The following is a 24,340-nucleotide window of genomic DNA, read 5'->3' on the forward strand; positions in this document are numbered from 1 at the left end:
CTCAGTGAAATAGCGCTCTGCAAGACGCAAGAGTCTTGCAGGCTATGTCTTGTTCTTGCTCAAGTCTTGCACGGTCAGTCTTGGTCTTGGTCTTGCTAAAAATACGCGGTCTTGTTCTTGGTCTTGGTCTTGCAAAAACGCAAGAACAAGACCAAGACTGCAAGACCAAGACTGAATTTGGGCAACACTAGTAGGTACTTAATGAATACGATACGATTGGATCGTAAGTTTAGCTTGAAGACATAAAAATCATAACGAGTTTATCTATCCACCGCCATAAAATCAAATAGCATCGAGGCTTCCAAAATAGCCCGCGTAAGTTGATTCAAATAGTTAAGAGAAGAGCCATAGCAATAACTTAGGCAAGTTCGGAAGCCGATAAGTGTAAGAAACGAGGGACCGAGCCCATGGCCACTCTTCATAACTCCAACTCAAAAAGTAATACCATCCTCTCCGTGTTAACTTAATTTGACTCACTTTAACAAGTCCAATTAAAGGAATTTGTGTTTCTCTTATCTTCAATATAACATTGAGCATAATTTCAAATTATATTTCAAACTTTCCGATAATGAAGGGTGGGCGAATGGGGTGCGGGGTAGGGGCGCGGGGCGCGGGCGGGACGCCACTTCGCTTATTACATTAGTTACATAAATTCTGCTATTGAGGATGGCTGCCAGAAAGGGGACGGTTTACCCTTATTACGAGAGTCTCCTTATCAATACAATTATTAATGTAATAATATTATTATTGTAATAATTTGGGCGCAGAGTGGAAGAGGAGCCGTGGCTTATATTCGCCGGCGGTAAGGGGCGGGTGGCAAGATAATGGAATGGAAAACAGTTTGAAGTTTTATTGGAAAATTGGTAGCAACTAATTGGCAGTATTATCGATCCGATCGCGAGGTGGGGAGGCAAATACTTTCTTTAATTATATTTGGCGGGAATAGTGTTGCCAAGGGGTTAGGTTCAGGAGTTCCAGCTATAAATTGCTTTTGTTCATAATAAGATAATATCAAAGAGGCACTACCTCACATGTATCGTATATCAAATAACTGAATCAAATAAAAAATAGGTGTTTCTTAGGTGAGCGTAGAGATACTCATAAAGAGTATCACTATAGAAACGACAGCCTACCTGCAGACACAACTGAAACGAATTATGGTTGGATTAAATCTTCCATGAAGACGTTGAACCACAAACATAATATAAAGCATGGAGGCCCGAAACCACGGTACATATTTAGATAGAAATTGAAACTACGTTAGGGTAATCCTCTACCCTCGAGATCCACAAGTATACCCATAATTCCTAAGGGCCAGGACTCATTATAACACTAATACAAGACTCATCCCAAAGTTACGGTGAATACATTAAAGGGTTCAATCCTTACTGATGAGACATTGGTCGAGGGGGTTCCCCCTAAGGGGGCCACCCGGCGGGGGGAGGGGGCATTATGGGAGATAGCCTTCATTTACATTGTCCAATAACTCCAAGTAGTGTCCGGGCGTATTAATTTATGGCATACGATATTGTCTACAATGGTTTTTAACGACGGCTTGTTCTGCTTCTAGATCTTCAGCATAAATATGAAACAGTATTTTTTTAGAAAGAAAAACAGAAACATTCTTATGATTGAACCATGACTGTAGATACCTACCTACGTTAAAAATAGTTACTTCAATGGTAATCAAAAGGGAAACCCAAAGACAATTTGCGCATCTTGCCGCCAGCGTCTAGCTTGTAGGGTGAGTGCGCCTGTTTCCGTCCAAATGCGATAGTGACCGGCCAAAACGTAATAAGACAGGGCAACGCACGCACCGCCGGCAAATATACGACAGTACTATCAGAGAGCGGCATGCAGAGGACATGCCCCCACGCCGCACACATAAATATACACTGCAGAATCAAGATACACACATAAACGCACTGCCACGGGGTTGTCAGATGGCCGTCCGTCTGCCTAGACTACAGTGACTTGACCTTTCACAGTCCTTTATCATACGCTGTGGCCAAATTTATTCAGTGCAGTCTGCTTTTGTTTTCAAATTTCAACTTCATAATTTCCGACAAATCTTAAAATGAAAGTGTGTTTATAAAATATCTACAGAGACAAAAACACTTGATTTCATTACTTTAACATTAATTTTCATTAAACATTGTCACAAAACAAAGTTGCGGCTGGCAACACCGGCGTCCGATGTGTTGCGTTTTCCTTCACCCGGCAAAGGGAAGGCTTTATTCTCAAAGATAAACGGAGGCGAGGCACTATGCTAATTATTGAGTAACCATGATAGGCGAAGGCGAGCTCTGTGGCTACATCTATTGTTTACGGCAAATGACACAAGCATTGTGATGTGAACACGTAATTGCGAACCGAATGACCCTCATCTCTGTGTGTGTAAGAAAGAGATCGCACTGATACCGCCACTGAATAGACAGGGAAAAGGATCACAAAGCTATAGATAAACTATTAACACGTAATGCAAAAAAGTTATAAATTTTGTTTGTTTAATGAAATTTACCTTAAAGGGCTCACATTCCGGTCCCTCCGACCACATTACCGAGACTGCCCTCTTTCCTTCCGGCTGAGCCGCTCAATAATTCAATCACCATGTTTATATATTAAACTAATCCGGGTCCACGGCAATACAAAATAGTTCGTGCCCATACGTTTCAATACGTGTAGGTCTGTCTTGATTCTGAGTAAGGGGGTGGCGGGTCCGCTTCGGATTATTGTTAATTTGTTACGCCAACTACCCGGCCACCGGGACGATAGGTACACTATCTAGAAACTGGGTATGTTACCCTATATTCTGCGTCTACTAGCTAGCACTACAGGTGTGGCGTAACTCCACGGGATACGGTCGCGTTTCGCTCGCCGCGTCTTGCTGCACACAATGCCGTTGTGTGTTTAAGATATCGAGTAGAGTAGAGTCTTGCATGCACGTTGTGCTTAACTGTCGATTTTATGATTTATGGGGCGCTTCCTTATGATATTGTTATTACGTATTGAAAATTAAAATGAATGTGTTTGATAGCATACCAAATCCGTTATCAAAGATTGAACCCTGCAATGCAGTTTCATGAAACTGAGTTTTAGCGTTTGAGTGACGATACAAAACTGGCGACGCCCACCTCTAGGCCCCAGTCTAATCAACGTAGCCGGCCAAACAAGTCCGTATTTCAGAAACAGCATGCATCTTCAGTGTTGCCATACGCACCATAATTTCATTCCTCTGCCGGCGACCCGGCATAAATTCATACATGACCGAGCGCAGGCCCACCCGACCATCAAATAAACTGACAATTTAATCAAAGCCATTAGATATGTGATGCAGAGCAGCGGCCATTGTGGGGATCTAAGGAACTCTTCACGAGCGGGTGAGGCTAATGAAGTAGCTGGACATTCTACTATTTCGAATTCAATCTGGCTTTCGTTTAAACCGCCTTATGCTGATAATTGAGTATGGTATAGATGTTACACTTAGCAAGATTGTAAGCCAAAAATTTATCTCTTTAAAATAAAATATTTGAGTAGATACCTACATAATTGTTTCGACTAGCCAGCAGCTTAACAGAATAGAAATCTGACGCTCTAATAAATCGGATCGATTATAAACTTTCCACGAGCAGACGTAAAACAAAACATTACCCGGCTATTAACCAGTTTGGAATACTAAATTATACGTACACAAACAAAACACTATTACCGCACTCACACACAGGCGACACAATCAAGGCAAGTCGCATTTCGCAAACAAATTATCAGTCGTTCCCTTCAAATTGTGGGGGGTGGAGGGGGGATAATTAAAATCCGTTGATTAATATGTAAATGTAATAAGATTACTCTCCCCTGAATAATTTAGACGGGAGACTGGAGATGAGTTATATAGGCGTTGGACTCTCATTATGGTCGGTTGTATCGGTGTAATGTATAGGTGAACGTCGCCGGTGATAAATGTCGGCGACTGCAGCCGGGCCTGGCTGACGCGACGCTTCTGGCATTATTGAATCTTATTCGAATTTCTAACACTCATCCTTCGTACTGGCTGGTTGGAGGCTGAAGAAGAAAGAGTCTAAACGCAAATACTCTTTGGTATGATTCAACGCAATTAAGTAATACTTTTTGGTTATACTTTTCTTAGGAAACAAAACAAATAACCCCTCAGCGGCCGGCAGCGGGCGTGTCCACCATTTCGCATCGGCCGCGACTTACCACATTACCTTTTTCAATATAAATAAGCGTTCTCTCATTCTTAGCCGTATTAACATACTTTCAAATTAATTGCTGCCTCTGGGCTTGGTGGTAGCTCCTTATAATATTTCTCCCTTGGTTTACGAGCTGGGCCCGCCCCGTCGAGATGGTTCCCGGATGAAAGAAATTAATGCACCGAGCTGCCTCTGTACCGGACAAATGAGTATGCTGATTAAACGAGCGACCATCGACTCTTTTATTGATGTGTTGAGAATAAGCACTGTTGTCTGTGGTCAGCGAATAGCCGCGGAGCAAGGAGGCTGCGCGGGAGTGTGTAAACTTTTTACAAACGTGTTCGACATTTGAAACAAATAGACGTACTTACTTATGTCCTTTTTAAATACCTACATGCGACTTTAAGTTTCAAGCAAAAGTTTTGTACTTGGAAAGATTTGAAATTAAAATATAGCTTTTAATCTAATGCTACTTTTGTTTAATCTTATTCAAGCAAAACATGTTGCCAAGCCGAGAAGCTATCTGTTGCATAACAATTTCCAATGTACCTCTAAAAGGACATGTTTAATAAGCTATGGCTACTTAATCTAAATTGATCGAGAATGAATCTGGTTTAGAATGCTACTTACATAAAACGGGCAGCGAAATGGATATTCAGTATAATTAAATTTTATCTTGCACGCTTGAAACGTGATTTAAACAAACATCTTGCATGCTTGATTAATTCCAATAGTTTATTTCTTATTTTATTAACACCCTCGAGATGTCTAGGTGCAAACTAATATACTAGATACATAAGTTAAGTTATATAAAGGTTTCATATTAAAATACTATATATAATATAATTATTTTACAGGTTAGGTACTTGATGTTCGGCACATCGAACGAATAACCTTTTTGTTGGTAAGCAACTTTTGTCAAAACGAAGTCGTCGTTTGTTAAAATCGCGAAAAACATGCTTTTCCTATAGGTATAACATCTGTGGTAATTTTACTTGTTTATATGCATAAATTCCCTATCAATCAATGTAGCTTAGAATTATCTTGTATGATTAAAATCAACGGCGATTTTTCCTAATCTATTTTTTTTCTCTTTAAAAAGTTTGTGTAGCGTCAGAATACTGTCCATCGGTCAATGCATTCCAGTTCCCCCTTAACGCAATCTTTGGTAATGGCTGCCAGCTTATTAACGCGAATCATGCGAGGAAGATAAATGCGTTTCGAAATTAATTAATGAAATTGCATTCATAAGTATGATGCATACAAAAAGAATTAAACCAACAGCCTCTCCTTTGATTGCGTTTATTATCTTTGCTGCATCCGTTTTTCTTAACAGTTATTTTTACGTCGACATTTCGCGAAGTTTACCTAGATACTTGCTAACGTTTTTTTAAAAAAGGGGGAAAAACTAATGTTATTTGAAGTTACACTATTATTTCCGCCACTGAGATTTCCCATACGCAACTACTAAGATATTTTTTTAATACATTTAAATGCTGTTTTAGAAACACTTGCTAGTAACCTCGGGTTCTATAACAGCTAAGTTTTTGTGCAATTGCTCTGTATAACCCCCACAGCTTCGATAAGGCAACTTACTTTAATTGCACTATGATTTATTCACGGTGAATTTAATGATAATTAGTTACTGAATAATATCCCAAGAGAACGATGTTGTCTCAGTAGGTTGCAGTACTTAGTCTATCTTATCTTTGCCTGTCGATTAGCAAGTCTAGACTGCATCACGTTCATAATAAGATCATAGATTATAATATATTAATACTGTTGTTTTACCTAAATTTACAGTGATGAATTATTTTGTATTAATCTGGCGAAGCGTAGATGAAATATATCATCAATTATCATTATCACCATAATACCTATTTCCCGATGTTTAGATAATCTGAAACTTTTATTTGACGTCATACTATAAAAATATACTATATGCTTGAACATAAATATAAGGTAAGAAATAAATACGAAAAAAAGTTATAAAAAGACGTCATTTTTTTCTACAAAGTCATATCAAAGTACCTACTGTACTCCAATTATTTTACACATCAAAAAAAAATTCGCACATACCTCAACGCGGGCAGTTCAACTAAACACTACATGAACACTTAGCGAAGTGTTGGCGGAATGCTGATCATAACCAGTATGCACTAGATCGGGAGCGGCGGTAATAAGTCCGCCATAATTTATGCTTCTCGCCATTAATGTGAAATTGTTGTGGACCCCTGTTGGTAGTGGAGCTGGGCTTGGTTAGCTACTGTGCTTGGGTTTATACGTACGGTTTGCTTGCAAGAAACGGAAGCTCCGTAACAAGCTACGTGGGGATGGATATGTGTGTGTGTTATTAAAGGTTTGGCTAAATGAAAAAATATGTAGGAAAATCGTGAACAGTAAGATTACGAACTAGGTACTTTGGCACAATTACTTTTAAATGTAGGTATATTTCTGTAACATTTTAAAAAATATGAGGTAACCTGTTTTTTTACTTACCTTTATTTATCAGCACCTCTACTATCTAGTTAGGTATAGGTTTAAAATAAAATAATGAAAAGGATGCATTGTGTTAGAAGAAATTTATCATAATACCTTATGTGGCCTACATTCTTATTTGGAGGAACAAAAGACAGACCAGAAGAAAGATGTCTATGGTGTGGGCGGTTTTTGACGTTTACCGGCATCTTGTTCTCTAGCATGAATTGCGCATGGCTACATTATTTGAATTTCATCGAATCCTAGAAATATTAATACAGTAAGGGATTATTTTAACGTTAAAAAATTGCAACATTGAGTGCCGTGTATTAACTTTTAACATCCAATAAAGTATTTAGAAACCTAAAAAAATATGATCTAATTTTCTGAGTAACGCGCCCTCAGCGTTTTTTTTCACCAAGTTGAGGTACCGAGTACGCACCCCAGCCTCCGATAATACTTAATCAATATGCAAAACGCACGGATATGGGATCGCGTGTGGATTCGATTGCGTTCGCGATTTTTTTCGCTTTATTTAATTAACTTTACGATTAATGTTTCATTACTGAGGCAGAGGGTTTAATTGGTTGGCGCGAGGTATGCTTGTCTCATTAAAATTTTGATTTTTTAAAATTATTTTTATAGGGTGCTGTTTTTCTGGCATGCGTAATAATTTTTAGCTTCAGCACTTAAATTGATATTTGTAGGTCAGTTTTATTTTATTATTTGAGATCTTGGTAATACGTTTTTTTATAACTAGATTACTATCTTCTAGTTTGTAAGTTAAGATGAGGATAAAAAAAAGACAAAATAGTAATCCATGTCAAAGATTAAATTATAATAATATTTTAAATAACCCTGTGATTGTTTTGTAGATGCCACTCAATCCACGCTCTTCATTACAAAAAATAGTACTTAACAAAGTAACGAAATATATAAAAAAGGTTATGCCTAAACAAAACTTTTAATATCAATATTTTTTCAATATGTTTTTCTAAAAATAACAGAGTTTGGAGTATTTCTATACAATAACTAGCAGTTCCCGCGAGCTTCACTACACCTTAAAAAGTTATTTCGTGGGAATTCCGCGATAAAAAGTATCCTATGTGTTAAGTAAGGGCGTTAGCTATTTCCATACCAAATTTCATTAAAATTGGTTTAGCCGTTTTTCTGCGAAGAGGTAACAAACTTTCGCATATAAAGATAAACTATGTATTATAAAATAGTTTAGTAGGCTATACCATTTGCAGGCGAAAAATCTGTGGAAAAAATAGGCTAAGATAGCTAAGAGTACGTATTAGACGGGCTCGGTCTCGTCTGACCGGCGAGTGGGCCGCAATATTAATGTGCCTCATTAATCAACTGTAATTATATTATTACCAGGCTCCAGTTGCGCCAACCCGACACCACTTGGGTACAATCTTTTGTTGTGTTTTTTTTGTTAAATTGTAATTAATTGATTGCTAAGTTTGTTTACTTACTTGTTATTTGTACGCAAAATAAGGGATCAATTGACTCAATTTACTACCTATTTATTACTCGATAATACCCAATCTAGCTCCTGGTTGGTCCCCGGCACGAAGATAATAGACCTTTCTTTAATATTTCTGACTATATGACCCGTTTCAGAAATATTCTGCATCTATATCATACGCTGCCCATTGTATCGTTAATATACCGAACCTGCTAAACAGTTGTGCTCTACAATGGGGAGAACTAAAAATATCCATGGTTATTATTTATTTATAACAATGACTCATAAAGTCATAACTAATAACTACCTTTACCAAATAATAAAAAAAACAACTTTATTTCACTAACCAAACATCTGCGATCCCTACTAAAGCAAGATTTATGCGGTATCTACAGATAGCGTATCTATGATCAGACGCGCAGCACAAAAAGGGCCGTCACACACACAAACACATTTATTTTTGAGGTTATCTTTAGTTTTCGATGCAGTAGTCAGTAATTAGAACATTATTACGTGTGCATTTTAATTATACAGGGCGTAGCGACGGCGGCGCCCGCGGCTCGACTGCTGCAACTAGAATCGACTGTAGTTTTTTTTGATAGAATAATTGGTTTTGTTTATTGCGTTGATTAAATTATTTATGGGTCCAATCGCGGGGTCTGCGAGTTTCCTGTGTATATTTTAAATTTGTTTATCAAAACAGATACGCTGAATTTGTTTCAAAATGCGTTACCCGTATATGGTGTAAAATACTGTTATTAAAAGATTCAAAATACGTATACGTTACATTTGGATTAAGTATATCAGCAATACAATAAAAAAACTCAGTAAAAACACGTAATTATCACGCTCACACCCTCACAAAATGTAAATACATAAGTACATAAAACGTGTAAAGCGAGTGGTTCACTTTATTGATATTTAAACCGAGCTCCACAGTCGCGGTGGTTGGACCCACTCCTTGTGATTACCAGTCGCCGCTTAATTATCGTCTTGGCAATATTTATAGCTTTTCGCTTGCTAATTATAAGAGAATTTTGATACTTTAGTTATTGTTGTTACGCTCAAGCTATTATAATATAGACGCTATGATTTAAGATGCTTGGCAAGAAGCTATTATTAATAAACATTTTGTGTTTTTTGTACATATTTAAAGAAATTAACATGGAAGGTTGTTCTATAAGTATGAGATGAGTATGGTGAAAAATTCAAAGAAGAAAATGAATAACAACACGAAAATGAACGATAGGAACATAATAATGTCGTCTAAACCCGATTCGAACGCAACGGAATTCGAAATTCAAATTTTCGAACAAAGAACGACGACGTGAACTTACCGAGTCGGCCGCGGGTGTCGAGTGCGAGTTAAAGCGCCCTCTTCGACAGTTTTATTTTACACGGGATTTAATTTCCGCTTCTCACGTGTCGCGCACCTTAAAAACTATTGCGCATCGCTCAACCGGTAATATACAAAGCAATCTAAATTGGAAAATAGGCAACGCGCACACACTGTGTGCCCAAAAACGAGCATTGTGAAAACGACGCGATTAAAAAAAGAAGGCCTGATGTCGATCGCGCTGCGGCAGGGGGAGTGGGTACGCCCCCCCTTTTTGGATTTTTTCTTTTTTATTTCGGGAGGTAGGCGAGGCCCGGGTGCATGCCGCCAGCACCCACCTTTGTTTCGCATAAACAAATTAATTTCGGCCGCTCTTTTGATGATGACTAAACGGGTTGGGTTGCCGGTAATGTTCGATTATCTTGTGCTCTGCCCCCGAGCCCGCACGCTACTAGTGTTGGCGACGACGGCCAAGCCTGCACGGTTCACTTCAAGGAGTTTTGAGAGCGAGTCTAATCTTGCGAGAAGTTGAAGGACTCCACAAGGCATGGATACAGAGTTAAAGAATTGATAATACAATAGAAACTACACCATTGTAAATCCTTCACAAAAGCCACACCGTATAAACAGGAGTCCCGTAAGAAAGCGCATCGGCTCTCCTCACCTCTTAGGAGAGCAATCTCATTACAGGCTCCTTAGGCGGCGGGCCGGGCGCCGCACAATGGCACTCGGCGATCTGCGGAATCAGATGATAATCTGCGACACAAGCACTGCGTATCGCCGCAGCCGGCAGACGCTCCGATACCGAACACCCCACTCTCATTAAGGGTGGTGGGTGGTCAGGACAATGCATGTTTGTACTGCTTTTTGCCCATTTTTTTCATTATTTCATTTCATTTCGCCCACCTCCCCACACGTCCGCGCTCGCGATTGTGTGCCTCCGATTTTTTATAATTCGTTACCTTTTTTATCGGCCGCTCCATTTTCAGAGGATGGGCGGCGCGGCGCGGGCCTGCGGACGCGCGGGCGGGACGCCGCGGGCCGCCGCGGGTGTTTCATTACTATATTTATCAAAGGATAAAATAGTCTCATCGGTAGGAACTATAAAACTTTACATGAAAGCACAAAACCAAAATTTAAGGGATATCTAAAATTAGGCCCACTTTATAGGCTTCATAGATTGCTGTCAAACACGACGCGTTCTCAAAACCGCGGCTTCAAAGCCGCCAGTCTGGCGCGCATCAGATGGCAATTCGATCTAAGTTGAGCATTACATATTGTTAATAGCTCCTTTGTCCGGTGGGCGCCCGGGTAGGCGCTGCCATATTGCTTGTCGCGTGAACTGGGATAACTTCTCTGTGGACGGCTGTATGAAGCGGTATCTATGGGTTTTCAATGCTCTGTGACCTCTTATTGGAGCTGACCGCCTGGTATCTCGCCGCTTTTGTATGCGTTTATTTTGCTGATTGAGTTAAGATTGGATTTTATTTTGCGTTTGTTCTGTGATCGCTGCTGGTTAGGTGCTCCAGTTAAAATACTTACGTATAACCTTATAGTTTTTTGTTAAAAAATGTTTACAGTACGTACGTGCTTAGGGAATATAATTATTACATAGACACACCTAATAATTATCCCATTCACTTAACTAACTTCTTTAGATTATGCGGCACATATTTTTGTATACTTTCAGAAAATAGTCCCAATATTAAACATAGAGTTTAGTACACACACAGACACACCGAAGAAAACCAAAAGTGAGACGGCCCTATCGCGAAGTCAAAACTAAATAACATTTACGAAGTAATTAATGTCAAATTCAACTCAACAATCATTTTCAAAACAAGTTCGCGATAGGTTTACAAGACGCTCGACCCCAGAGCCCCCCAGCGGCTGCAAACAACACTTAGCATTTCACACCGCGCAAAGTACAATCAGTGGAAAAAATACATTTTCTAAAACAAACAAGCGCCAACCCATTCCACTCATTCCGATGCCCACAGTACGCATTAAGTGTATTGAAAAAAAAACGCCCGAAAAAGCTGTTATGTACGTGATTCCGCATTTAAATTCGTCAGTAATGACATCTCCCTTTTTAATGTTTATTGCCTCGCGTTTTTTTTTCTTTAATGTTATTAAGTGCCAAAGCACAACCGATCGTCCCCACGCATACACTAAAGCATTTTGCATTCATAAAGTCCGTTAAGTAAGCGTGATAGATAGCGCATAATTTATTAATAAACATTTTACTGCCGAAGATTGTCGTCTCGGAGGATGTGATGGGCGACGAAGTGATTTTGTTGGGAATAAATGGTGTTTAAAAAACAATAGCCAATGTCCTATAGTGAATGTGAAAAATAAAACCACTTTGTTTGGACTCCGAAATGCTAAAATGCTTTTTAGAGCCAACAAGTTGACGCTGCATACTACATAATAAGTATTTGACACTGCCGTCCTTCAAAACTTCCATCATATTCATGGAATTTTGTATATAATTTAAACATTTTGTTATTCAAAAACTACTTGCTGAATCTATCATAAGGTATGCATAAACTATGCATCTGCAATCAAACAAGTCAAGATCGAACCTCATAGCGCTAAAATAAGCCGTCACAAATACGTGCCCACGACGCGTTCAAAATAGCCACCCCTAGTTATGAATACGTGGCCAGGGCTGCCGCAAGGACAGCTGATAGATCCCAAGTCGTTTGTCAAGCTCGTGTGGCAACCCTGCCGGTACATACGACGCAACGGCCAAATCTAATGTGCCCATTTCAGTTTGCAACCTACTAAATAGACCGACCCTTATTTAAGATGATATTTTTAGGTAATATAAGCAAGTTATACATATCTTTCTTATTGAAGATAATTGAAATATGTTAACTGCGTTAGGGTGGAAGGAGTTAAGATGGTAACGCATGCTGTGGTAATTTCGAGTAAAAGACATAGTCACTTAGTGCTAGTCAAGCATTTGCTCTTGAAACAAAATCATGTAAGTGTATTAGCTTCGGATCTCCTACAAATAAAATTGTTATTGATAAATTATTGGGAAACCAAATATTGTGGAGCATGTTCAAACTAGATATTCCTGTGTGCTTCATTTTATAAACCAAACATTAAACTGAAACTACTTTCATTAACATCATCATAATCCCGGCTTCCCGCTTCTGTACAAATTTGCATCAGATTTGAATTATTAGGTATTTCTCACAGCGGAACCCTAAACGCCGGACCCTCCGCTACCTCTTTCATTATAATTTTTGCATTTTTTAATGACAATAAATTAGCATTGCGTTTTTATTACGCTTGTGGTCCAGGGAGTCATCAACTTTATTTATGTACATGGAGAATGAACGACGTTGCGGCCCTGGACTAGCATCCTTTCAGATTTAAATAACCAGCTTATTTACTCTCAGGTAAACCTAAAACTATACCGTCATGATTATAAAGTGGTAATAAATCTAAATCGTAATTGATACGATCAAAAATCGGATCCGAAAACCGAACTCAACAACCCTAAATCAACCGATACTTTAAATTTTTCCAGCGCCAAGATACTTCAAATTTTAATGAATAAATTACGATGGAAGTTCCGCTAACATTGAAGCACGGCCGATGTGCGACTCACAAAAAGCAGGTTGGTTAGTGAAAAAAACTACATGCAGTTCAATATTTGATGAGAGCCAATTTAAATGTTCGTGCACTTGTAGACATGGTATAGTTGATGCGGCTCCGCATAGTGCGCGCGTATGGTGGCAACCCCACCGCCCGCCAATTTCACCGAAAAAAAGAAAAAACGAAGAAAAACAAAAATGGCGTTCGGGCGGCGCGAGGCAGGACTGTGTGCGTCGGGAAATGCAGATATAATGCAAGTGATAATAATAATAATAGGTGATCGCCGCGCCGGCTCGCCCCCACCCAATTTTCATTCAAATGCGTAAGCTTCTTTTTTGAAAACTATTTTTTATCGCGATATTTTTTCGGGATTTCCATTAGCGATGTGACTGTCGGAATAGTTGGTGGTTGCGTTGTCCGGTTTGAATAAGTGCTTTGTCCCGCGGCCTTTGTGTTCTACTTGTCTAGCGATGATAGTAGATTTTAATAAAAGTTAAACAATATATTTATGCGAGCTTTATCTCGCGGCAATAGTTAACATTGTTTACAAAAACAACGGAACGAATTTGCTACTAGAAGCGAACACGAGCGAATATGACTTCTGATTCATGTCCTAATTATGTGGGGGTAAACTCGAGAAACAAAGGTCTGGAAAAAACGCAACTGAAAACGGAATCGAACGGGAAAAGTTGGGGCCGGGAACACGGCGACATGACATTCAATTTAAACTCTGACGACGGACGCAGGTACCGCGCGCTCAATAATTAACATAATACACTTTTTCTCCTTTTGCACTTTCCGTTTGACACTCCATCACTCATGGAAATTCCATTTGCAATGGTCGTATATGTGCGGGCGGAGGGGGAGGTCTTTGCATCCGCGCGATGGACGCGGCGGCCGCGGGAAGGGGGGGGGGGGGGGGGAGGTTGGACGAAAAAAAGATTGTTAAAAACGTGCCCCCGCCGCGCCCGTGTGTGCGTGCAGTGTGTGAAACGGAAAAAAAGCGCGGTACTAATCGATACTATAGATTTTCAGGCAAGTTGAGGCGGCAGGTCATTGGTTCCGTTTGGAGTGGACCATCAACGGTCGGCTCCCAATTTGGACTTTTTAGGTGGATGTAGATGGTGCTTTAGTTGCATTCCCTTAAAAGTTATGTGTAAAAAAACCTAGATTCGTATGTAACGATTGATATAACTTAGGTTTTGTTACAAAACACTACAGTATTTCTCTGGAAAATATTATAATTGTCATAATAGACGGTCTAGCTAGCGTTGAATGAAACATGTAAGTACAAAGCAATGCTAAGTAAGAGCACAATGCGAAAGTAAACAACTTCAAAATACGTGATTCTTGTTTCTTTGGACCTATCTCAACGGTTTGTCACTTGAGGTTGAGGGTACTCTGATCCCCGAATATAGGGTATTTCACTGAGGCTTAACCTGTCTTCGGTTAGGATCCTACTATATTATTATGTAGGTATGTTATTATATTCGCATTTATTTTCCTAACACGATACATGCAATGCATACGTAAATAAAATACAATACAATTCTAAATATTATTTAAATGACCTCCTCATAAAAATCAACCCCCAATAAAACACTCCAACAGCCAAGCATTAAGAAAACAACAATCCTTTATGAACTCAAACATCCTACATGAACGCAACCTACAACAATACAACTGGCACGAAACAAACGTAAAGAAAAAGAAAGGAGTGTGAAAAAAAACAAAGGTCGTAGCCGGCTACGAGTGCTACGCGAGTCTCAGCGTAGCCCGTAGCGGAATTGGGCTACGAAGTTTGTTTCACTTTAACTTTAGGACTCGTATTCTGGATCCAAACACGAGATTGAGTAGAGATTCAAGTCTTTCCTGAAGGCAGAACATTATATTTGAGTACTGTTGAAACTTTAAATTTAGAGTATGGAAATGAGCCATATTTAGTTGAACTTCGATCAAAGATTTTAACGTTTTACGTTAACTAGCATTGTGGATACAGTAATATAGTATTTATAATAAACTGGCGACCGGCCCCGGCAGCGCATGGGTACAATGCTTAATACACTACAGACTAAACTGTGATTTATTACACATAAACATTTCTCTTGAATCAATCTATCTATTAAAAAAACCTCATCAAAATGCGTTGCGTAGTTTTCAAGATTTAAGCATGTAAAGGGACAGAGAAAATGACTTTGTTTTATACTATGTAGTAATGATAATAACTATCTGACATGGGTTTATAATAAGTGAATTAACTGTATCCAACCTGTGTTGTCTTGTCTGTCTGTACAGACAAGACTTCGTAATGTATGAAAACAATTATACATAAACCGGAAAAAATAATTACACGGTAGAAATAAGTGCTAGAATACGGCTCTGTAGGTGTTGTGTGAGAGTCTATAGGGTCTCATTCACTTGGAAACAGGCAAGATATTCGTTGCGGCTTTTACACAGCGGTGGTTGAACGCGTACAGTCAGCAAAAGAGATATGTATCCAAACACTTTAGTTTTAAACACTTGATAGGGCATGAAGTTAAGAATGCTTAATGAAAAGGGTTTGTGCGTATGTCACTGAAGGACCTGTAGGTATGGATGCAATATTTTGTCTATGTCTTCTATATTTATTGGCTACAACGCTCGTGGTTAAAATCAACCAAGTTTTGAACTGTACCCTATAGAGTAAGCGACATAGAATTGGTTAAGGTAGGTTAAGGTTATGCTGGCCATTATATGCTATATTTATACCAAAATGAACGGGGACAAAGGTCGCTGAACTAATCAATGTATGTAGGTACCTGTGGAAGCACATACTTACCTAGTTTTTAGGGTAAATTGAAGAAAGCTACTGGCAACATCTTCCAACCAGTTGCTTTACCATCACAGACACAGTATTAAGACACATATTACACAGACATAGATTAACAAAATACGAACCAAATGGAGTGTAAGTGCAAAAGAAACGTCTCGACAAATTCCACCCCACTTCTATCACTCAGCTCTTATCCTAACTAATATTATAAATGCGAAAGTAACTGTGTCTGTCTGTCTGTCTGTCTGTCTGTTACGCTTTCACGCCAAAACTACTGAACGGATTTGAATGAAATTTGGTATACATACGGTCTAGACCCTGAGAAAGAACATAGGCTACTTTTTATCCCGGAATTCCCACGGGAAAACTTTTTAAGGCGAAGCGAAGCGCGCGGGAACAGCTAGTTTTGAATAATTTCAATTAGAAGATGTGTGACTTATTCATTGGAACTATGGTTGTCATTAAGTTGAACTTAAAACAAAATTAAACTTTAAACAAAATGCGGAAAGTTTTTTTTTCCTTTTTTAACAAACCATCTCGTTCGTATATTGCTAATCTAAGCTGTGGTGGCCCGGTAGCAGGGCTCAATCTCTGTGTTTGTGACTCACCTCGGCCTTAAGGTTGGACGCTTTACCTTTAACCACAGCAGATGCAGTAGCAGGGCACCTCTCAATCTGACAGCACCGTAGCTTAGGCGGTAGTGAAGCTGCTTCCGAAGCTTGGGGCCGCGTAGTTTGGGATCGGATGACCGTGTGTAAGTTATACCCACATATTCATTTATTTATTCATAAACTCTCTCTGCAAGTGACTCACCTCGTTCTTAAGGTTGATGGGCTCATGCTGGCTGCGAGGCGGGGACCGCCGCGCCCCCTCCGCGCCCTCCGACATATCAGCCTCGCATCCCGACTCGTCTGTTGAGGATAAGGAGACCACATGTTAGTAATTTTACCAGCGTATAAGATTCTAGATTTTAGGACCGGCAGAATTGGAGTACAAAAAGGATACCCAACAGTGGACGATGGTGATGGGATGATGATAGAAGGGTGATGATGATGATGAGAAAATTCTAAACTATGCTTAAAATACTCGGTATTTCTATGAAAAATACCGCTTGAATGCGGGGAAATCAGACACAATATAAATCTATTGTCTTCACACGCGATATCGCAACTTCGGAACGCAAAAGATACCAAATTTAACATGTGTTAAGTAAGAATGATATTGGACCGCTAAAGTAAACATATGAAGGATAGTGACAGAACTCGTCATTCTAATCAACTTTTGAACTAAGACTTTTGCGATTATTTTTTATTAATTCGTAGATACTTTATTGGTCATGTGATTTTTTATTATGGTAGTTTATTTTTCACGGATTTCCAGGTCCCTTGGAAGCGTTTAGCATGGGTCAACGGTAAAGCCCCAAGGGAGGTTTAATAGTAAGCTCCCTAAACACCACACATCATAATTTGATATATCAAAGCTGCTACCACACAGAAGATTCACAGTTCTTTCGCTGCACTGTAAATTATCTAACGAATGCCAGAAGTTATGTCATTTTACAGATTTGTTATTACGATACGAAAATGTGGAGCTTAATTAGTAGAGCTTATATAACGTTAAAACCTGTTGCTCAATAAAACCAGAGGCTTTATCCCAAAAAACGTCCCAGCCTCGAAAGAGAGACCCCAGCTCCCACACTTCGCATCTTCCCATAATAAACCGATATGTATTACTAAAACTGGACGGAACTACCCCGCACTACATAATCACCCCTTTCATAAACACCCATTTACGAACACAGCGCCACGACACTGCGTTAACACACACTCCATCGTATAGAATCGTCTGGTGTCGGTAAATTTTCGCAGGCGATCTGAGGCCGGTCTTTGTGCTATTAATTTGTAATGTACCCCCCTCTTGCCCCTTGTCCGCCCCCTCTGATGCACTGCGGGGGGGGGCAGTTCGAAGATACTGATTTTGTGCGGCACTAGGCACGCCCGTTTTGTTGATGTGAGCTACGATCATAAATGATCGAAGGATGTCGGGTTAAATATATTGTTGAGAGGTTTATTACTATGCATGAGTGAGTTTACATCAGGTTATAGTTATTTGGGAGATCACCAGATATATAAAAGTTTTTATAACTTTCTGAAACAGTTTCAGAGTGTCCACTAAAAAGCAAAACCAATTTTCTACGTTTTTACAGCATTCATTTTCATGAAAGAAAACATCACATTCACAAGAACCAATCAATCAAGAGTAGTTAAATCAACATAATCCTAAGCGTTCTAATTTTTAATTCAACCTCATCCCAACCAAGTTCAGAAACCTAAAAACCAAACTTAATAAAACTATGCTCAGCAGCACGCGTGTGTTATAGCCTACAATCTTCGATGGGGGCTTCCACTGTCGATAGGATTAAGGTAGACTTACTGCTCGGTCAGAGCACGACGCGACGCATCCCCCCCCCCGCCCCCCTGGGGGGTAAGTGTGGGTCGAGGGGGCCGACGCATTAGGAGCAATCATATTCGACGCCTGTTAGGTTTTGGCATTGGTCCGTAGCTTGGCTTAGGAACTATTTGCGGAGGCCGCCACGTCGATCATCTTCCCCGTATGCAGATATAAGGATGAGCTTGTGTATGTGTTTCATAAATGGAAGACGATATACCTAATAGGTACAAGAGATGATTAAAATGGTCGATACACTCGTTAAAAATGCACCTACTAATATCACTTATAAAACAGCCGGCTAATTTAAGCATTAGAAAGTATAAACTTTTTTCAGTTCAGATTTAGTACCAATGATGGTTAATCTTCTGTACCCCTCGTGTAAAGGTCAGAAAGTCAAGTTTGTCAACAAACTTTAGAACTATTCATATTTCTATTAATAAATACTTACAGGCACCAAGTCCTATACCTGTGTCTTTACACGATACAACCTTACTCCTACACACACGCATAGGCTACTTTCCGTACGAAAATCAGGCACACAACTATCAAAATGAAAACCAGTCTAGGAAGAGCTATCTAATATCACGTTATGTTTGATCCGATGGGTCCGGCCGAGGGGTGTGACGCTGCGAGGGAGGTCACGGCGCTGGTCAGGGCGCACGGCTGCGGACTAAAGACATGACGTAGCTAGTCTAGATAGTAAGGCCGATTCTGAAGGCACTAATATTAATATAAGCATGGTAGAAAGTTAAAGTTTGATTTAATTTATGAAGCCAATCATAAAATCAAAAAAATATGATAAATTTCATCTGAGCAAAATTTTATTCGCTACAAGTAATAGCGAATCATAATGGAAAAGTTCCTTCATAGGTCCTTCGTGTTAAAGAAAATTCTAGAGTTGCACTCATTTAGTGCACGAAAGTAGCCTCTCTCTCCGAGTGACGTATCAAATATACCGTGTACACTTGTCCAAAATTAATAATGCACATGCAGATCTTCACACGCGAATCATTAAATCGTAAGAGCCTTAAAAATAACACTTGCATTTTGCACCTTGTTCGAAAGAAATAGGACTCAATATCATGTGTCAAACAACCGATCTGTCAAAGATTTCTATGCGCATTATCAATTTTGGAGCACTGTACCCTATTACGTCCAGTGCACCCTGGGCAGTCAGCTAATGTGATTGTTTTATGCTTTCACTAGAAGTTAGCGTTTATCGCCATACTTGGTTCTAGTACTTGTCACAGATAATTTAAAAAAGGAAATTAAATTGGGACGTAAATCTAAGACCAAATTAAAACTACAGTAATTTTAACGTGGACACTTGTTTTTCATCTAGTTAAAAAGTACTTACAATCCTTCCAAACCATTGTTTTCCTAATCGAATACCTTACTTACAATTCGCGGACGCTTAAACGAATACCTCTCCACAAAAGCAGGCGAGCAAATTGCTTTTAAAAAAACAAAGCCGAACCGGAAAAATTCACAATCGCACGGAATCATTAATCTCAGAAACAAATGGAAATAGGCCGACATCTGCTATACACTCGCTTGGAAAAAAAACCCAGCCATAGTCGACAGTTGTCACGTTATTCTCAACGGGATTAATTAGAAATGCGATTAAAAGCAAACAAAACAGGGAATGGTGAACTTAAATTAATGAAAAATTACCACCCTCGGCGTGCTCTCGTCAACTCTTTTTTTTCGGGTCGCTCCCGCGCATTAAGCGGCTTTAATTTGAATTCGAAATTAGAATTACTCTCGCTTTATAATTATTGTTTTCGGCCAGCAACTGGCGTGTTGATTTTTCCTTTTATAATCGAGATTGTTCAAGTGATTTTCGGTAACAGTGACCGCTTTCATTCGTTCTGAATTTAAATTATAATTATAACATATTGCGTAGGTATTCCACATGAACGCCGAATGTTCAGTTTTCTTTTGTTTAATCGGCACGTGCTTAGGAACTGTCAGTGTCAACGTGTCAAGTCAGTTAGCGCTAAATATGAGTGGAAAACAATGGCGTTTGAAAAATAAAGTAATTGGTAGTTTCACACGGGTTCAATAGTACTAAACTGAATTGATTTGAACAATGCCGTGTTATGTGAGAGGAGGGAGTAGATTTGTTTATTGAATAAAATATTTTGAGTTATATACCTAATGATTTAAGCATAAGCATAATCATTTAGGAATATAAGCAACGGTGGACTTTACTGCTGTAAACATTTTCTACCAGTCAACCTCGAGGAGGAAGGATTGACGCTATTGCGTAGTTCAGTAGTTTTGTTAAATTGGTGGAATGTAATGGTCAAGTCTCTAGTATTCAGCAGTGACTAAGAGTCGACTTTTTTGTTTCAAATCCAAAAGGGAAGCCGGTGGGAATCATTAGTTTTGAATTCAAACTACGCATTCAGGTTAGTACCGTTTCTTTACTAAAGACTACTTTCTTTCAGTTTGAAAAATATTTCGCCTTTCTTTGCTAGCTTCTCTTACAGTTTAAAAACAGGCCACCAATCAGCTATCAATTAAAATTTGAATAAGGAAATCTCGCCGGCCAATCAGCTCGGCCCGCGGTGCGCGTTAAAACACACAAATTACCCGCGGCCGTGCGAGTGCGTTTGTTTACAAATATCGGTCAATTACGGCGCGAGCGAGATAACAACTGAAAACGGTTTCACTTTCAGCGAGACCATAGACCTGTGATGACGATGACGAGTGACGTCACAGTCATCGCGGCCGCGGCCGATCGATCGCAGTGCGATTGACATAGACTGGACGTTTGGACCGTGTGAACTATTATTCTAGATTTGAATTTTTTCATTTTCGATGTCATCATCATCGTAGCTATTACATTTGTAATCGTTACTTGGAAGTTAAGATTATATACAAATCTGAAAGATGGCAATGTTATCTAAAATATATGGTATGCAGGTAGGTGACAAAGGTTTTGCCAGAGGTAAAATTGAAGATTAAAACAATAAATAAAACATTGCATGCACAAAATGCAAAGTATTCTTTTCATAATATATTTCTGCATTATTTTGCTACATTATATTTGATGTTATATACAACTTTCTATCCCACAGGCATCTTTAAGCTAAAAGCTCGTGTAGAAAAGTTTTCTATACTTACCTAAATAGTTTATTCTATCTTAACTGTGAACAAACCATACAAAAACCAGTGTTTTTCGTTCCACATTTTTTAAATAAATCTCGTCAACACGTCATCAAGTCACCGGAATCATCGGCCAACGCATCCCACCTCTACTTAGCTCTATGGAAAACATACACGGCGAACACACGCATCAATGGGCTTCGACGCTGTGTTTCGAACGCACTTTCATTTTCCCGCGGAATTTTCGCAAAAGCGCGAGCCCGCGACAACGCGTGACGTCATCGGCCCATCTGTATTATTAATTGATTATTTGAACCGGAATCGCAAGGTAAATAAATCAATTGTAGAGCGGACTTTTAGAGCGTGGCCTACGCTCGGTAGTGGACGTGAAAGGGTGAAAAGTTGAGTGAACGTTATCAGATGGTACTACAAATGTAGTTGTTTGATCAGCTTCATAAAAAGTAGTAATACCTATTTCTTTAATCAATAAAGATTGCACAAATATTTAAATAAGTGTACAAAAATGTACTTCATGCTAAAAGCATTTTGTACCAGTCAACCCACAGGAAGTACGAGTACAGGAGAAATCACGTTAAAAGGAGCGCAAAAAATTTTATAGAAATAACACTTTTGGGCCTTGTTCAACTAACAAACCGTCAAAATATGAATAATTAAATAAGCGATTTGTGAGTTTGACAAAGTGCAACCTTACATTACTATTTAAGTTTGATTTAATATCTATATCTATAGGGAAAAGTGTATACTTACTAAGCAGAAAGGAGGTGACTCTGAAGGGGGTTGCTCAGAATGACCCCCACAGTCACTCCTTTTCGGCTTATACCCTGTTTCACGGGGAAAGACATCTGATACAAACAGCAACTACCCTTATTCGAATGTACTAAGGGTCCTGTCAGATGTCTTTCCTCGTGAAAAAAGGTATAGTATACCACTTTTGCAACTCTCTGTTTAAGATACCCCTTACTCCTAGTATAACGTGTAAGAGTATAACAAGAGAAACCTAGCATTTAAATTCCAGCACAAGTTAAAAACTAGAAAAGCGAAAAGTTCTTGGCGCGTAATTCGCCCGATTGAAAATCTCCGCACTGAAATGCCAATGCCATGATTAAAACCCACCAGTGAAAGTGAACAGCGAAACCTGCAAATGTGCGTCGTGAATTTTACAACAATATTGTCCGAATAATGTGCTGATTAACCGAAATGCAATGAGCGCCGCGATCCCCACGCGGGGGCTACTCCGGCATTGCGAATACGGAGTGGTAGCATGGAAAGCAGAGAGCGCATGACACGACGTGATAAAAGTTTCATATGTCCCTATGTCGTTCTCGCTCACATCGTACTGCTTCGAGAGGGAGGAAGACGTTTCCTTTTTTATCGCTCCACAGAATATATCCCCGTTATCCGTGCCTTATAATAAGAGTTAATACAAATATAAACATTTCTTCAAAATTTACATTCTAAAAAGGGCTTTCGGGGACACTTAGTTTTTGTTCTTATATTTAAGTACCTATAGTTTTAAGTTATTCTTAAGTTTAGAATAAATTATTTAAATTGTATTATAAGACTGCATTTTTGTAATAGTCGCTAGTTTTTAGTAAGCCTTAATATTATTATGTTATGTAGTTTAATTAAATAAATAAAAGGAATAAAAAAGGGCTTAGATATAACATGCTCCACAAGTAGGTTTCAGCTTAGCATATAGCAGAATGGTTCTAGATATATAGATGGGGTGCTATTATTTCACTCGAAAACACTTTGCGCTTAGACTACTAAGGTAAGGTACAAGATGATCTGGGCCGTCCTACATCTAGGTTTCACCGATTTATATTTGAAGTAAAAAGTTCCTGGCTTCATTCGAAGTAGGTACGAAATACCTACTCAGTTATCTACTTTCTCAAAAACCTATGGTATGAACATTGGGATAAGAATATAGACTGGATCTGAAATTTTTAAACCTTGTGTCAGTAGAACCGGAGTAGGTCCCCGTGGCTGCCCCATTGACGGAAATTTGGCGCGAAAAGCATCCGGTATAATTGCTTTAACATCATGCATTTTGTCATTATTATTTTATTTATCGATGGAAAATTGTTATTGCACGACAAGCTCGGGGCTCGTGAAGATAAAACCGCATCGATTTACTATCATATTATATGAATATAGTAAGATTTGAGGAAAGAGTATTTTTTGTTTACGGAAATAAGGATATACATTATACACGCACGACCAATAAAAAATTTACACTCACAGAATGCTGACACCACACACCCCATTTTTTCAAGTTACACGTTGCTCTTCTAACCGAACTTATTCAAAATAATAGTACGGACTCATTTTCACAAAAATATACAATATAATTTGTACATACTCTTACGGTAAAATAAAAAGATCCAGTGAGAAAATCACCGATTTACTAAGCACTTCACACTTTTAACGGTGCATCAGCATAATTACAAACTAAAAACGTAAATATTTTATTGAAATTTCCCATTACATATTTTTTTTAAAATGGGGCCAATTGGTGTCTGCATTTTGCAAGTGGAACTGTTTCTTTGCCCGTGAGTGTACTTCAACAGCCATCATTTGAAAGTTCCACATAAAATCCTAACTAATCCTAACTAATATTATAAATGCGAAAGTAACTGTGTCTGTCTGTCTGTCTGTTACTCTTTCACGCCAAAACTACTGAACGGAATTGAATGAAATTTGGTATACATACGGTCTAGCCCCTGGGAAAGAACATAGGCTACTTTTTATCCCGGAATTCCCACGGGAAAACTTTTTAAGGCGAAGCGAAGCGCGCGGGAACAGCTAGTGTAGAGATACATTATAAAACCATC

General features: G+C 39.0%; 1 protein-coding gene across 6 annotated transcripts in view; it reads right to left on the reverse strand.

Moving 5' to 3' along the window:
* The window catches only part of LOC105390372 (POU domain, class 6, transcription factor 2), a 106,602-nt gene that overhangs the window by 65,755 nt on the left and 16,507 nt on the right, over positions 1–24,340 (reverse strand). For all 6 annotated transcript variants that reach the window (XM_038114813.2, XM_038114814.2, XM_038114818.2 and 3 more), the window contains exon 3: positions 16,734–16,831. In XM_038114813.2, the coding sequence (XP_037970741.2) occupies positions 16,734–16,808 (75 nt within the window). In that variant the 5' untranslated portion in view covers positions 16,809–16,831. The remainder of the gene's footprint in view (positions 1–16,733; positions 16,832–24,340) is intronic.

The sequence above is a fragment of the Plutella xylostella genome, chromosome 8, assembly GCF_932276165.1.
Source record: "Plutella xylostella chromosome 8, ilPluXylo3.1, whole genome shotgun sequence".
Lineage (NCBI taxonomy): Eukaryota > Metazoa > Arthropoda > Insecta > Lepidoptera > Plutellidae > Plutella > Plutella xylostella.